At 53.2% G+C, this 17,126-nt stretch overlaps 1 protein-coding gene across 5 annotated transcripts in view; it reads left to right on the forward strand.

Annotated features, from left to right (window-relative positions):
• The first annotated feature begins 4,659 nt into the window (after nucleotides 1-4,659).
• GPRC5B (G protein-coupled receptor class C group 5 member B) overlaps nucleotides 4,660-17,126 on the forward strand; it is a 28,089-nt gene continuing 15,622 nt past the window's right edge. Inside the window, exons 1-2 of one of the 5 annotated variants that reach the window (XM_074381981.1) lie at nucleotides 4,660-4,796; nucleotides 5,475-5,660. In XM_074381981.1, the coding sequence (XP_074238082.1) occupies nucleotides 5,551-5,660 (110 nt within the window). In that variant the 5' untranslated portion in view covers nucleotides 4,660-4,796; nucleotides 5,475-5,550. Of the gene's footprint in view, nucleotides 4,797-5,290; nucleotides 5,397-5,474; nucleotides 5,661-5,948; nucleotides 6,129-6,360; nucleotides 6,441-6,792; nucleotides 7,751-17,126 lie in introns of those variants that run through there. The other 4 variants (XM_010340732.3, XM_039478178.2, XM_010340733.3 and 1 more) reach the window with 4 other exon arrangements.

Consider the following 17,126-nt stretch of genomic DNA (forward strand, 5'->3'; position numbering starts at 1 on the left):
AAGAGAGAGAGTGGAGGCCAGTCGCGGTGGTTCACACCTGTGATCCCAGCACTTTGGGAGGCCGAGGCAGGTGGATCACTTACGGTCAGGAGTTCAAGACCAGCCTGACCAATATGGTGAAACCCCATCTCTACTAAAAAATACAAAAGTTAGCTGGGTGTGGTGATGTGCACCTGTAGTCCCAGCTTCTAGGATGACTGAGGCAGGAGAATTGCTTGAACTCAGGAGGTGAAGGTTGCAGTGAGCCCAGATCACACCACTGCACTCCAGCCTGGGCGACAGAGCGAGACTCCGTCTCAAAAAAAAAAAAAAAAAAAAAAAAAGCAGTGAAAAGAAATAAGCATATTTTCATGTTTTCACCCAAATAGTACTCACCAAAAGAATAATAAGTAACTAGCGACCAGGTTTGGGCTCGACTCAAATCTCCAAGCCCTTTTTAATGACACCTTTAAACGACACCTGACCCCTACTGGGCACTGGCTGAGTTCACCTGGCTGCTACACTCGGCTCCAACAGGTAGAGACTATTATGAGCCCCTTCCTCTCATAGATGCAGAAACCAAGATGCAGAAAAACTGAGTGATTTCTCTAAGGCGACGTGGCCACGTGGAGATTCTGTCCTCCGTGTTTCTGAATCTCCTCCCACCCTGTTTAGCAATGGCCTGAGCCTGCTTCTGCCTGCAGACCCGGTGATTCTCATTTAACTGAATTGGTCCAGGGAAGTACCCAGGCACCCTTTTTTTTTTTTTTTTTTTTTTTTTTTTTTTGACTCAGGTGATTCTCGTGAGCAGCCAGGCCTGAGAAAGGCTGGGCCAAGGTCTTACCCCTGAGAGTTCGGTCCTGGCTCTGGCAGTCCACTGGGAACTTTTGGGGTTACAGAATCCTCTCCCTCCCTCTGAACCAGAATGTTCATTTGGACAAGAACCTGGGTGATTTGGAAGCACATCACAGTGTCATAAGAAAAAACTAAGAGAAAGTGCTGCTGATCATAGGATTCCTGCCCAGGGTAAGATAGCAGGATAGGGCAGTGGTTAGAGCCTGGACCGGGCCGGCACATCCGGGCTCTGCCTCTGCCTCTGCTCGCTCTCGTGCTCTCTCTCCCTCTTCCCCGCCCTACCCACCCCACTGTTTGTTTTTTGAGATGGAGTTTCGGAGTTTCGCTCTTTGTTGCCCAGGCTGGAGTACAGTAGCGTGATCTCAGCTCACTGCAACCTCAACCTCCCAGGTTCAAACAGTTCTCCTGCCTCAGCCTCTTGAGTAGCTGGGATTGCAGGCACCCACCACCACACCCAGCTAACTTTTGTATTTTTGGTAGAGACGGGGTTTCACCATGATGTTGGCCAGGCTGCTCTAAAACTCCTGACCTCAGGTGATCCACCCGCCTTGGCCTCCCAAAGTGCTGGGATCACAGGCATGAGCCACGGCGCCCGGCCTCTGCCCTCTCTGTTAAAGTGTATCTGACATCACTCTAAGCTTCGTAACTGAGTAAAGATAAATGGTCCAACATTTCTGAAACCTCCACCAGGGAAGTTCATAGACACCTATAAATAAATAACCTAGAATTGCAACCATTCAAATCATTCTTTGTTTTACATGGGGGTAGAGGCTTGAGTTTGCCTTTGGGGCAGACAGTTCCTTTGTTTTGGGGACACTGCAAGGGACCTTCTAGTAGTAAACTGGCAAAGCAGAAACCTTTTTTTTTTTTTCTTTTTTCTAGACTGAGTCTCATTCTGTCACCCAGGCTGGAGTGCAGTGGCATGATCTCGGCCCTCTGCAACCTCTGCCTCTCAGGTTCAAGCGATTCTCCTGCCTCAGCCTCCCAAGCAGCTGCGATTACAAGCAGGTGACACCATGCCTGGCTAATTTTTATCTTTTTAGTAGAGAAGGGGTTTCACCATCTTGGCCAGGCTGGGCTCGAACTCCTGACCTCAGGCGATCCGCCCACCTCAGCCTCCCAAAGGGTAAAGCAGAAACCTTTTATGAAGATAGAGAGCAGCTTCTGTGACAGAGCTGAGTGGGGAGAAAAGGAGGGGAAGGGAGAAGGGAAAAGGGCCACACACTTTCTCCCTGGCCCTGGGATTGGGTTTGATCACCCTGAGACAGTGGTGACTCAGAAGCTCAGAAGCCACCCTCATGGGTGGCTGAGTAGGACACTGGACATACGTGCCACCAGCTCAAGCCCTTGCTCCTTGAACTCTCAAAAAGGTCACTCGGGGAAGACACAGGATTCCTACCTCAAGCACCTTTCTCTCACCCTCCTTTTTTACTTGAGTCTTTTGGTACCAAAAGCTCACTTCTCAGCCTCCTTTGTACTAGAGGAAGCCAAGGGACTCAGTTCTGACCAAGGAAATATAAGGGGAATTCGGCACCTGGGGTAAGAGGTGGGACAGTTCTAGGAATGATTTTCTTTCTGATTAACAAGGAGGCTCACAAGGCAAGCTCTCTTCCCTGGACAGCTTCTTTCCCATGTTGGAGATTGTCAAGTCAAGATGTGATGTTTGGTGCCATGGCAGCCATCTTGTGACCATGAGGTGCCAGGCTGAGGGTGGCCGATCAGAAGACTAGAAAGGCACTGGGCCCCTGCATACATCGTTGAGCAAGGAACCAAGTGTGAGATCACCCACATCCCAACTCACTGTTGTGTGGTGACAAACATCCCTGCTATGTAGGCTATAACAATTATCCTGTTGCTTGAACATTGCCTAACTCACAGCTTTGGAGGCTTTGGGAGAGTGTTCCCATGGTGGCCTTGCAGGGGACCAATGGGACCAGGATGAGGCTACTCCGAGCAATCTTGTGTATCCACAGACAACCTGTGGGAGCCGATGCAGGAAAGGAAGAGAAGGTTGCAGTCACATGGTGACTGTAACTGACACACTGGTTTGTGGATGTCTATGGGGACACACTGCTGGGGACTCCCAGAAACAACAACCGAAGAGCACTTTGCCACAGTCAATACATTTTCTTTCTTTCTTCCTTTTTTTTTTTTAGACAAGCTTTCGCTCTGTCACTCAGGTTGGAATGCAGCGGTGTGATCGCAGCTCCCTGTAGCCTCAACCTCCCAGACTCAAGCCATCCTCCTACCTCAGCCTACAGAGTAGCTGGGACTACAGGCACATGCCACTATGCCTGGGTACAAATTTTTTGTGGAGACAGGGGTTTTGCTCTGTTGCCCGGGCTGGTCTTGATTAGCAACCAAGTGGTCAGTGCACCGACCGTTTCTCAGGTGAGGAATAGAGCCAGGGAAGCCATTGGTTTTCATTAAATGAAGCGAACCGGGCACCTGAGACCCTGTCATAGCTCCCGGAACCTCCTGGAGCCATTCTCTCCAAGGCTGGAGATCCAGTGAACTCTCCTGGGATGTAAGGCTCTTCTGTGACATTGTCTGACCTGGCAGCAAATGACACCAGTTTAACCATGGGTTGAGAATATGACCTGTGGAGCCAGAGGGCCTGGATTGGATTCTGTCTTTGCCAGTCGTCTAACCCTGGGGCAGTATTTAACTCCTCTTAGCCTCAATGTCTCCATCTGTAAAATAGGGAGAATCATAGTCTCTGGCCTAAAGGGTTGTTGGAAAAATTAAATGAGTTAAAGAATGTGAGGCCGGGCACGGTGGCTCATGCCTGTAATCCCAACACTTTGGGAGGCCAAGGCAGGTGCATCAGGAGGTCAGGAGTTCGAGATAAGCCTGGCCAATATGGTGAAACCCCATCTCTACTAAATATATATATATATATAAATTAGCCAGGTGTGGTGGCATGTGCCTGTGGTCCCAGCTGTTCAGAAGGCTGAGGCAGAAGAATCACTTGAACCCAGGAGGTGAAGATTGCAGTAAGCCAAGATCGTGTCACTGCACTCCAGCCTGGTGACAGTGTGAAACTCCGTCTTAAAAAAAAAAAAAAATAGAAAAGAAAAAAAGAATTCAAAACACTTAGAATAACTCCTGGCACACAGGAAGCACTCTGTGGTCAGCTATTACTTTTATTATTATCATCCACGGGCGTTTGAACTTTTTGGAGGGAAGGAAGGAAGGCACCTGCCATTCAGTGTCCTCCTTCATTTTCACTCTGTGCTCCCTGTGGTGTCATCACCCAAAGCGAAACTGACCATCACAGTCAGGGGCCTCCGTAAAACAGGTGGGAAAGGGAATGTAACCCTGACTGCAATGTTAATCATCTCATACTGAGGGCTTTCCACATGCCAGATCCTGCGTGAAGCACTTTACATGTAACGTGTGTTAGACCTTCACAACAACCCCAACAGGTACGTACGATCAAAAAGATCTCCATTTTACAGATACGGAGGACTTCAGGCTCACAAAAGTGAACTTGCCCGCGTTTACGAAAGGATCTCGGCGTCAGTTCCAAGAGCTGCCACCAGGTGGCAGTGCCCATCCACTTTCCAAATGAGCGGTCTGGCGGGAACACACTAGGAAAGGGTCGTCCTGCAAAGGTTTAATGAACGCCTACTGTGTACCTGGCACTGTTCTAGGCTCTGAGGATCCATGCAAATAAACCAGGCGGGGGAGAGGGGGAACACTGCCTTTATGGTTCCTCCCTTCCATTTTCCTTTGACTATAATAAAAGGTATCCCAGAGAGACTTGCCCAAGGGGGATGTGGCCTAACCGAGACCGGAACTGGGAGGCTGGAGGCTCGCGGGAAGGGATGGGAGTATCTGGAAGGCCACAGTCCCCAAAGATCAGAGACTGAAACTATTCCCAGAGGGCAGTGTTCTTCTGCATCCCACCTTCCTGCAGCCCCCGGGAGAGAGGAGCAGGGGGCCGTCCTCTTACTATGGTGTCTGATGTGGCTAGGAGGGTTGTGACGACGAGTGGCGGTGGGGGGGGTGGGTGGGAACCGCGGAGGGGGGAAAGAAATCTCACCCTGAGAATCCGGAGTGCGGGGAAGGGATGCTGCTCAAAGGTCTGTTTCTGGCTTTGGGGGGCCACCTGAAACTGCCAGGGTTTGCTGGTCCGAAGGTCACCTAGGTAACCAGCCCTATATGGGGTGCCGGAGCGCAGCTCCCAAGCCTGGGCGAGGCATTGCCGACCTCGGAGAGGCCAGTGGACTAGGACGGGGTGAGGGGTCTCAGTGCCCAGGCAGAAGGCTGCCCCAGACCCCTCCTGCAAGCAGGTCCCACGGCCGCCCCGCAGACACGCGTCTGGGCTGTGCCCTTGGTGCCTGCAGAGCGCAAGGCCAGTGGCCCGGGCCGCTGAGTGTATGCGCTCTGGAGGGCTGTGGACGTGTGCGTACGTGGGTGATGTGTGCGGTAGGGGTGGTGGCGATCCTGCGTAGGGACCCACGTGAGGGGTGCCCCGTGGGGACGTGTGTGTTTGAAGGGGCCGAGGACGCGGGTGTTGGGCTCAGTGTGCCTTAGGGGACAAGGACACCTGGGAGGTGGGTAGAGAGGAGAGAGAAGAGTGTGTCCAGGAGGGAACCTGCCTCGAGGAGGCCTAACGGTGTGTGTGTGCCTAGGTGTACACCGGGGCGTTGGCGACTTTGGAAGACACTCGGCGGGATTGATCCTCTGCGCGTCCTGGACCCGGTGCCGATGTGTTTCAGGGAAGTTACTGCTTATGAACCCACCTTGGAGCGTGACCTGGGCGCAGGAAGGCTCCTGCACTGGGACCCCTCCGTGCTCCTCGGTCGCTGTCCCCCTCGGTAAGTGTATTTGCTGGAGGGGGATGTTCCTGCAAATGGATCTACCCTGGGGAGTTGCAGGCTCGTCTGGACTGTTTATGGGCGCACTGTGGTTGTGGGGGGAATGTCCCCGAACTGGGGACATGGGAGGTGGAGGTGATCGTCTCAGCGATCCGGGCTAGAAGCCACAAGCTTGGGCCCCGGGGGTGCAGGCAGGCGGCGCCTAGCCCCTCGCGGAACCACCACTGGGGTTGGCGGGGACCGGGGGTGGGGGCGGGGCCAGCCGGGGGCGGGGGCGGGGGCGGGGCCGCTGCTGCAGCGCTGGCCGGGCCAGGGGGCGCCTCGCGCGGTGGCGGCTCCGGCAGGCGCTGCAGTGAAGCTGGACCCGCAGGCCGGCGTGCGTGTAGCGGGGGCCGAGGCCGTGCTGCAGAGATGTGACTCGGGCCGAAGGCCAGCGGGAGCGTCGGCGCTGCGGGGCCGCGGGGGTCGGTGAGTGCGAGCCGCGCGGATGCGGTGGAGGACACCGTGGGGACCCCAGAAACTTTTCCCGCCGTGGATTTGGGAGGATGGGGAGGGTCCGCTTCTTGTGTTTTTGTAAGCTCCCCCTCCACTCCCAGCCAGGAAGTTCATTGCTAGGGGAGATGCAGGATCTGGGCGAGCGGAACCCGGTGCCCTGGGAGCGGAGCCGTAGAGGGCGGGGCGGGGGAGGGGAGGGGCTGGGGACCTTTACTCGGGAAGGAGGACTGTGCCTGGACCCGGTAGAGATCCAAGTTCCCCAGGAGGGTCTGCGGCCGACCACAGGTGAACGGCAGCTGGGAGCATAAAGGAGCCCAGCCCTGTCCTAGTGACTCCTCGTGTGTGAGGAGCTGCGGGCTGGTCCTGGAGCCGCGTGGGGGGCCGACCGTGGACAGGGCACACGCAGCCGGGGGCGCAAGGGCTGGACTCTGGGGGAGAACAGCGGCACCTGTCGCAGGGACTGGGGGCCAAGCCCGCAGCCGGCAGTGAGTGCGCATTACTCAGCAAGGGGAGGGGGACACCGCGGGAAGAGGCGGGGAAAGGGCAGAGCTGAGACCTGGGCTGGGGACGAATGACGGGGAGGAGTGGGAAGGAGGGGGCGACTGCATACAATGGCGCGGGGTGGGGGCAGTGGCGTTTTCCTTCCAGACTGGGGGCACTGAGACCTCTGGGAGAGGTGGCTAGGCTGAGGGTAAGGACCAGACCTGGGCTCTATCCCCTCTCCTTGGTGGACACGGGCTTCCAGCCCTATGAAGACCCCACACATCCCGGGGTCCCCAGCGCTTGGGCCGAAAAGGGAGCGCGCAGGAGGAGCCTGCACCCGCCTTGGCCCCGATTAGACAGCCCGGGAGGGGACCACCGACCTTGCCCCAGAGGTCTCCTCCATGCAGCGGTTCACTCCTCCGTTCTTGCTTGGTCACACCCAGGCCTAGCCAGTCCCCGCTTTCACGTCCCCCGTTCGCTAAGGGGGCGGCTCCTTGGAGCTCGGACAAAGGCCCCCGGAGTGTGGCGGGCAGCGGAGTCCCCGCCTGGGGCCCCAGCCCACGCGCCACATTTGCCGCCCAACTGCACCAGGCCGGGGGGCAACTGAACAGAGCCCAGAAAGCTCTGGGGGACCCCGCAAAGACAAGAGCGGTGGGGGAGGGATCTGGCACAAAAACCCTGGCACTTCAGCCAAGGAACCTTCGTAATTCAGAAGTTTCTTCAGTGGGGACACGGGGCCTTGCGGAGGATTCAGGCTTTGAGTTACACTGCATGCAAATGAAATGTAAATAGAATGCAAATTGGCATCTGTCGTTTGGAAACCCTCCCAGCCAGTTTGGTATCTTAAGACTGTGGAGGGAACAGTTTTCTCTCTGCTCCCTGCTCTAAGTCTGGAAAGGGGTCAGCTAAGTTGGGAAAGGAAGGAGATTCCAGGGGAAAGAGCGGCCATTTGGGGCACAGGCAGCAAGACAGGCAGTTTTGTTAGAAAGATAAAACTCAGAATCTTCATTGGATTCGTATGGTATTTCAAGACGTGCCAGGCACAGAGCTGGGTGTCTAGACACTGCCTTGTATGAAACCGACAAAACCGCTGCTCTCCCGGAGCTGGGGAGGTGAGTGGACAAACACTAAACAAACCCATAGCAAATGGATCTGAAATCCGATTGGGATAAGGACGGCCAGAAAAAAGGTGGGGTGACAGGGGTGTATGTACCTGAGGAGTCTGTTCGGGGAGTGACATTCGAGTGGAGCCCAGCTAGAGACGGGGCCACCGCTGGGAGTTCTTGGGGGAGACTGATCCTGGAGGAAGGCACTGTGAGTGCAAAAGCTTGGAGGTGGGAATGAGCTTAGAGGAACTGAACAAAGGCCATTGTGGCTGAAGCTGTAGGCAGATTTGGGGGTGGGGATAGGGGAAAGGTAGGGACCAGCCAGCTCACAATATTTTGGGCCATGGAAAGGAGTTTAGGGTTTATTCTGTTTGGACCAGTAGGCCACGGGATCTGATTTGCAGATGTTCCCCGATGTCCACAAGGAGATGGAAAATAGCCCCCTTTTCCATACTGCCCATGGGGATAAAGAGATGCTGGGAGCCTCCAAGGGGCTCTGGCCAGCCTCAGGGGACCCGTTTGAGCCTGGCCAGTCACTGCAAGCCAACTAGAGGAGCAGCTCAGGCTTTAAAATCCACTTCCTACTTAAAAGCAGTTTTTATCCACCCTAACCGAGCCACCCAGAACCCCACAGCCCCATAAGCACTTTCTTGCATAGCTTCCTGGGGGTTCCGAGTTAGTCACATTTTCTCCTCGGAATTACAGCCTGAGAGGAACCAACCACCGTGGATTGGGCAGCCAAGGACGCAATTTGCATTTAAATGATTGCTTTTATTTACAGGACTGGAGCTCTTTTGCATATTCATGGATCACAGAGCTCGTGTTCTTGCAACCCTGTTTACCAACCTAGGGAGGATTCTGTAATTTGAGAGCCCTCAAAATTTGCCAGTGGTCTAGTCAGCAATGGGAAAGGAAGATTAGGAGATCCTGTAACTTGGAAAAGTTATCAGAGGGTGAGAACTGCTGGTCTGGGAAAGAGCTTAGAGTCAGGAAACATTGTAACAGTTTAATCCTGCAGAGCAGGAAATGGAGTGAGCTGGGACTGAGTGTGATGCTGAGGGGCTTGGGGAGACCGGCTCTGCAGCTCCATCCTGGGCCCCTGCCAGAGGTGGAGGGTTCAGAACAGGGATGCAGCAGAAAGGCCTTGAGGTCAGGAGCTGGGAGAAATGGGTTCTAGTCCCAGGCTGGCCTGTAAATTCCAGTAAGCCTCTGGCCAGTTCTGACCTCTCTGCCTTCATTGTCCTAACAGGAAAATGAGAATCATGCTTGTCTTTTCTTTTTTGAGACAGAGTTTAACTTTCTGTCCCCCAGGGTGGAATGCAGTGCCACAAACTCGGCTCACTGCAAACTCCGCCTTGCAGGTTCAAGAGATTCTCCTGTCTCAGCCTCCTGAGTAGTTAGGATTACAGGTGTGCACCACCACGCCTGGCTAATTTTTGTGTCTGTAATAGAAACAGGGTTTCACCATGTTGGCCAGGCTGGTCACGAACTCCTGTCCTCAAGCGATCTGCCCGCCTCAGCCTCCCAAAGTGCTGGCATTACAGGCGTGAGCCACCATGCCCGGCCATGATTGTCTTTTTAATAAGTAATTCACTAAAAAGCTGTTGCTTCCTCTGTGTTGGGCACCAACCTGACTTTTCTTATTTTAGTTTATCTATAATAGAGACAGTCTTCCTATATTGCCCAGGCTGGTCTTGAACTTCCTGTTCCAAGCAACCTCCCACCTCCCATAGTGCTGGGATTATAGGCATGAGCCATCATGCCAGGCCCAAACTATTTTTCATGAACGTTTCACCAGCCTTGTAAGAGGGCGCTATCATTATCCCCATTTTACAGATGAAGAGACTGAGGTTCAGAGAGGTTAAGTAATGCCCAGTGTCACATAGTTCTGTCTGACTCCCCTCTTCTGGCCTACCTCCCACTGAGGCCTTTCAGTCTGATGGGAGTGTGAACTGTGTACCTGTATTCATATGGGTACTGGGTACTGGGTATATGCGCAGGGCTAGGAAATCCACCCCCACCCCCACTGCTCATTTTATCTTTCCCTTCTGTGTTCCAGTGCCTACCTCGATCCTAGAGAAGGTGGCTTAAAATGCCTCTAACCTGCTAGACACTTGGAGGAGACATGGCTGAGGTCAGGGGAAGCCAGGGTAGAGCCTTGCTGGTAGTAGCTGGAGCAAGGCCAGTAAGAATGTTCTAGAACGGTTTTGTATATTTCATGTCTCCTTTCCCGAGGGTGAAAGGGAAGATGGGGATGTTGGTTCCCAAGAGAATGGCCGGTGCCTGGTCTCTGGGTGTCCGGGCTCTGCAAGAGATACGCCTGGTTTCAAAGCACCCCAAGGTCTTCAGCCCTGGGTTCTTCCTCCACAGCGAGGCTCCCACTTAGAGCACCTGCTGCTGGTACTGGGATTCCCCAGGGCCAACCACCCCTAAAAGCGTCTCCCCTTCACCTCAGGGAGCTCTTTGGTCGGTGTGCGATGGGGAAGGCTAGGAGCCAGCAGTGAACAAACAAGCAACCTCATTATAACACATTCTTTTCTTTTTAAATTTTATTTTATTTTATTTATAACAGAGACAGAGTCTTGCTATGTTGCCCAGGCTGGTCTTGAACTCCTGGCCTCAAGCAGTCTCCCACCTTGGCCTCCCAAAGTGCTGGGATTACTTGAGCTTGGAAGCTAGCAGTGGACGAACACCTAGGCGAGCCACCTCATTACAACACCATTTCCATGGCAACCGCCCGTTCTAGAAAAATCCATTTCAGAAGAGCTCAGCACCTCAGACAAGGGAGCATTTGCCAATCTTTTTTTTTTTAATGTATTTATTTCCTTTTATTATTATATTTTGATCAGGGTCTTACGCTGTCACTTAGGCTGGAGTGAAGTGTCTGGATCACTGCTCACTGCAGCCTCAAACTTGGGCTCAAGTGATCCTCCTACCTTAGCCTCCTGAGTAGCTGGGATTGCCACCTAATATTTGTATTTTTGTAGAGACAGGGTTTCACCATGTTGCCCAGGCTGGCATCCAACTCCTGGGCTCAAGCGATTTGCCTGCCTTGGGCCTCCCAAAGTACTGCAATCACAGGTGTGAGCCACTGCGCCTGGCCTTTTTTATTTATTTAATAGACACCTTATATAAAGTACTTACCCCGTTAACTACTGTCCTAAAGCCTAATTATTTTAACCCTCACCATCACCCCATGGAGTGGACACTGTTACCACTTTTGTTTTACAGATGAGGCACCTTGTGGCAGCTGCCCAGAGTCACAAGGTGCTAGCAGGTGGCGTGGGGACATGGTCAGGAACTGGGAGGTCTGATTTGCTAAGTTCACTCCGAGGTATGGCCTTGGTGTAGCCTCTGGGCAGGCCTTGTTTTCCTTCTCATGCAAGGAATCCTGCCCGCCTGCGTTCTGGTCTCTGTAGGCCCCAGCACGTGGAGAGAGAGAGTATGCTGTTCCTCCACCTGCTAGCTGCTTCCGGCCCGTCTGCAGAGTGCGTGTGTGTGAAAGAGAGAGAGACAGAGGAGAGAGAGAGAGATGCCATATATTTGAGAGCATCTGAGTGAGTCACATTTCTAGGAGCCTGGCTGGCAGCAGAGGTAATTAGCATGTGAGCTGAGTCTTGTGCATTTGTTCACATTTATTCATTACTCCTTTTGAGAAGCACACGCCTGCATCCCACGGGTTTGTTGCCCTATATTCATCCCATCCCAATCAGCCCTGCCTCGAGGCTGACTCGAAACCTCTAATCTGGTATTGTTCCTTTTGGGGCTCCTGGAGAGCTGCCCAGCTCTCAGGGGTGGGAGGCACCAGGTGGCTAATTTAGCAGGATGCCTGCCTTCTCTTGGGCTGGGGTGGGGAGGTGAAGGAGCTGGGGCCCTGGGTTCCAGCTCTCGCTGCTGTCCGTGTCCTTGTGTATCCAGCCGCACCAGGAGGATGAGCATCAGGAGCAGCGTGATCAGGGCGCCCGCCCCGGCCACCGCCTCCACCACGATGCCCCAGATGGCGTCCAGGTCGCACAGGGACACGTACTGAGGGAGGAGGTCCAGCCCGCAGCCCAGCATCGCCTGCAGCGCTTGTGGAAGCACTGGAGGCTGGACCCACTCCCTGAGAATCTGCATTTCTAATGAGCCCCAGGGTGATGATGCTGCTCTTGCCAGCCCAAGAACCAAACTTTGACGTAAACCTCTCAGACCCTCAGTTTTCTCCTCTGTAAATGGGAATGAGAACACCCGCCCTTTTGGGGTGATGTGAGGTTTGGAGATCACATTTATCCATTCATTCAGCAACTGGATTGTGAGCACTGCCCATGTGCCAGGCAGGGGGGAATTGGTGCCGCACAAGACAGACAAGGTCCTGGGCATGGGGTAGGGGTTGAGGGAGGAGGGGAGTGGTGAGGAACAGATCAAAAGAGTAACACAAATAAAATAATCTGGCCCAGTGTAGTGGCTCAAGTCTGTCTGTAATCCCAGCCCTTTGGGAGGCCAGGGCAGGCAGATCATTTGAGGTCAGGAGTTGGAGACCAGCCTGGTCAACATGGTAAAACCCCATCTCTACCAAAATACAAAAGTTAGCCAGGTGCCTGTGATCCCAGCTACCTGGGAGGCTGAGGCAGGAGAATCACCTAAGCCCAAGAGGTAGAAGTTGCAGTAAGCCAAGATTGTACCACTGCACTCCAATCTGGGCGACAGAGCAAGACTCTGTCTCAAAAAAATAAAATTAAATAATTGAAAATTGAGGTACACACTACAAAGACAACAATCAAAGGTATTGACAAGGACAGGGAGAATCTACTTAAAAAAAACCAGAGTCTCACTCTGTTGCCCAGGCTGGAGTGCAGTGGTGCGATCTTGGCTCACTGCAACCTCCGCCTCCTGGGTTCAAGCCATTCTTCTGCCTCAGCTTCTCAAGTAGCTGGGGTCACAGGCACCTGCTACCAACCCTGGCTAATTTTTATATTTTTAGTAGAAACAGGGTTTCACCATGTTGGCCAGATTGGTCTGGAACTCCTGACACTAAGTGATCCGCCTGCCTCGACCTCCCAGAGTGCTGGAATTACAGGCATCAGCCACTGCACCAGGCCAGGGAGAATCTACTTTTATTGACTTGCCGGCCAAAGACTCAGCAAGTGATACTTCTAGGACTTCAGTGTGTAGCAAAAGCTCAGTACAACTGCTTGCTTCCCGCCATCACCTCTTTGTAGCTGCGTGACCTTGGACAAGCCTGCTGACCTCCCTGTAGCAGCTTTTATCTCCTGTAAAATGGAGACAGTAATAGTACTTACCTTACAGAATTATAATGTGGACCATTAGGTATTCATATACGTGAAGTACACGGAGTGCCAGCTCTCCAGCACTGTAAGGGTTAACTAGTTATTGTTGTTGTCACTTTGGCTGCAGTAGGCAACTCTGGAGGGGCATTTATGAATCCCCCAGAAATCCTAGATGAGCCGCCTTAGCTTCAGTGTGTGAGGCAGTGTGCCACACCCCTCCCCAACCATCCTGGGCGTTGTTCTACAGAGTGGGTGGCTGTTACCTCATGGGCAGCCTTGGCAATGCTAATGACCCACTTAAGACAATGGTACCATCCATTGCATCTCTATGCTCAGATGTTGGGGAGGGAGGACTTCCTGGAAGAAGGGGGCTATAAGATGTGGGAAGAATACTAGAACTTCTTTGTTGGCAAGGGATAGAAACCCAGCTCAAACTGGTTTAATCCGAAAAAAGGGAGTGGGGGGACTAGGGGTAGTTAATTGGCTGCTGGAACTGCAAACACCAGGCTAGCTTCAGGCATGGATGAATCCAGCCGTTCAGTGTATTAGTACGTTGCCCATCCCATAGCCGTTTCCTCTGGGACAGCTTTACTCTCAGACAGGTTCTCGCCCCATGATGGCAAATGTGTTCTCCAGCTTCAGGCCTCCATCCTCGTAGTTTTTCAACCCCAGCAGAAAGGGAAGACCTCTTTCCAGTGAATGCTAGAACAATCCTAATGCTGATTCTCATGGGTCTGGCTCAGGCCACGTGCCTGTCCGTGGGTCACTCACTGTACCTTAGGGTAGCACAAATGCTCTGATTGGCCAGGCCTGGGACAGATGCCCATCCTGGGAGCTCGGATACAAGGTAGCTCTGTCTCCAGGGGAAAATCAGGTACTCTTTCCAGAAGTGGGAGAACCGGATGCTGGAGAGCAAAGAGTTCCACCCTCAGAGATGAAAACAGAAAGCGAGAGTGTATCCACTTCCCCTGCCCGAGAGGAGTCGGGAGTTGGAGACCTGGACCAGGGCCACAGAGCTCTGCACCATTTCAGAAGCTTGCTTGCCATCTTGGCGTTGGCATCCTCCGCGTAGGTTTTCTGCGGTGGCTGCATGGCTGAGCGGGAAGTGGGAGGAGCCGGAGAAACCAGAGTCCCAGTTTGCAGCCAGGCCTGGAAAAGAGATCCCCCTCCGAGAGTGAATGCGAACAGTTTAAGGAGGCCACGTTCTTGGCCAGGCACAGTGGCTCACGCCTGTAATCCCAACACTTTGGGAGGCCGAGGCAGGTGGACCATATCAGAAGTTCAAGACCAGCCTGGCCAAGATGGTGAAACCCCGTCTCTAATAAAAATATAAACATTAGCCGGGCATGGTGGCAGGCACCTGTAATCCCAGCTACTCGGGAGGGTGAGACAGAGAATTGCTTGAACCCAGGAGGTGAAGGTTGCAGTGAGCAGAGATCGCGCCACTGCACTCCAGTCTGGGCAACAGAGTGGGAGTCCATTTAAAAAAAAAAAAAAAAAAGAACTCTTGCAAAGAGACGCAGGGTGCAGGCCTCCTGCTGAGGGGCCTGACTGGGTTCATGGCATCTTTCCCATCAACCCTGTCTGTAATTGCTTCACCTTGGCACAGTTAACCCGTAGGCCGGATAATCCTTTCCGGCGGGAGCTGTCCTATTACAGGATGTCTAGTGGCGCTCCTGGTCTCTGAGATCCCCTGTACCAATTGCATCTCCCTCCCTAGTTCTGACAATCAAAAATGTCTCTAGACATTTTCAAATGTCCCCTGGGGGTCCAAACTGCACCTCATTCGGAACCGCGGGCCTACAGGGATAGGAGGGGTTGGGGACTGGGTAGCAGTCAGGACTGAAAAGCACATTCCTGCCTGTCATCCTCACAGCCACCCTGGGGCTGGATGGGATTAGAGAGGCTGCCTGGGGCATTGTTTGCTGAAACTTGCTGAGAAGTCTCTTCACTGAGCTGGCCATTGATGAGATGTCTCAGGGAAATCCACTCCAGGCCCCCTCTACCAGGTCAGGGACTGGTGGCATTTTGTTCTGACACCTCCAGTTCATAAATTCTGATCCCTCATGGGCTTTTAGGACCTCGTGACAAGCAGTTGTATCTAGGATGATGTTTCTCCAAAGGGTGATAGGTTGAAATATGCCCAGTGGGTATGCAACATGGGTCACATCAATGAGTAATTTTATTATATTTTTTATTTATGTATTTATTGAGACAGAGTCTTGCTCTGTTGCTCACTGAAACCTACCTCTGCCTCCCGGGTTCAAGCAATTCTGCATCAGCCTCCCGAGTAGCTGGGACTACAGGCACGTGGCACCATGCCTGGCTAATTTTTTTAATTTTTAGTAGAGACGGGGTTTCACCATGTTGGCCAGGCTGGTCTCAAACTCCTGTGCGCAAGTGATCCTCTTGCCTCAGCCCCCTAGACTGCTGGGATTATAGGCATGAGCCACCGTGCCCTCAATGAGCAATTTTTAAATGTCTGGAGATAAGTACTTGAATGTGTTTAGTTTTCTTTTCAGAGAGTTGATTCAAAAGTTAAGTGAATAACCACCCAGGTGACATGTGGACAAAGCATACGTGGCTGCAGTGGCACGCCAGTGACCGACATGGCAGAACCACGAATAAGTGCTGGACTGCAGGCTGACAGTCAATGCTTGCAGTCCGTCCTCACCCCTGCATGTGCCTGAGCAGGAGGCCGGCGCGGGATGCTGGCCAGATGTCTTCCATTGCAAGCCTGCCTCTTCTCATCAATAGGCAAAGGACGTGAGCCCAACAGCCTCAGGCACCTTTTCCTTCAGTAGCATCAATAATTTATGCCACTGGAAGGCCTCACAGCCAGGGCAGGATCTGAGACGCTCATAGGATCTCCGTTACAGAGAGGTGGTCGATACTGCATTTACTTAGGGAAGCCCCAGGGATGCACTGGAGCCCCGGGAAGGCAGCTGGTTGCAACCCCACACATGAGCTGAGCTGGGGCCGTAAGGCTGGCTTGAGATGCCGGGAAACGAGCATCCAGCCAGCTGTGCAGGCTGTGGCTTTCCCAAAGACCGGGCTCCCTTCAAAACCAGGAGCTGGTAGCCATGAGGTAGAGGCTGGTCCTGACTATGTTTCCCATTCATTCAGTATTTACTAAACATCTACTTCGTGCCAGACGCTGTGTGTTGCACTTGAGTCTACACCAGTGATTCTCGTCCAGGTGATTTTGCTCCCCCAGGGGACATCCAGCAGTGTCTAGAGACATTTTGGGTTGTCATAGTTGGAGGAGGGGACATGCTACCCGTATCCAGTGGGTAGAGCCCAGGGATGCTGCTAAATATCCTCCAGCGCACAGGACAGTCCCCCACGACAGAACGATCCAGCCCAAATGTCAGGCATGCCAAGACTGAAGGAGCCTTGTCTGCCGGTGAACAAGAGAGACCGTGTCCCTGCCCTGCCACTTCTTGCAATGAAGGAAGTCAGGATGGAAGGACAGGAGGAGGGGAAGGAGAAACGAAGTAAACAGGCAAGAAATGACCAACGAGATTAGACCAGAGGCTGAGGTGGAGAGGAGTGGGCGTGACCTTGGCCAAGGTCTGAGTGACGGCAGCAGAGCGGAGCTCAGCACAGGGACGGGGAGTGGCCAGGCAGAGGGGGCAGAGGGGCAAGAGGAGACTTGGGTTAGCCCAAGTCAGTGAGGCTGCTGTGTGGCGGCTAGCTCGTATCCCGGTAAGAGAGAAGGCAGCAGGGAGAATTCTGCAGGTTTCCCAGGGAGAGACGCACTCCGGGGAATCCTCCAGAGATGTTCTAGAGAGCGAGCGTGGGAGGTGAGGGAGGGACACAGCGTGGAACCAAGGAAGACAGCTGCTTTTGTGTTTACTACATTTGAAATGCTGGCAGCCCAGCACTTTGGGAGGCCGAAGTGGGTGGATCACTTGAGGTCAGGAGTTCGAGACCAGCCTGGCCAACATGGTGAAATCTCTTCTCTACTAAAAATACAAAAAAAAAAAAAAAATAGCCAGGCATGGTGGCACGCATCTGTAATCCCAGCTACTCAGAAAGCTGAGGCAGGAGAATCGCTTGAACCTGGGAGGCAGAGGCTGTAGTGAGCCAAGATTGCGCCCCTGCACTTCAGC

Source organism: Saimiri boliviensis, chromosome 12, assembly GCF_048565385.1.
Source record: "Saimiri boliviensis isolate mSaiBol1 chromosome 12, mSaiBol1.pri, whole genome shotgun sequence".
Lineage (NCBI taxonomy): Eukaryota > Metazoa > Chordata > Mammalia > Primates > Cebidae > Saimiri > Saimiri boliviensis.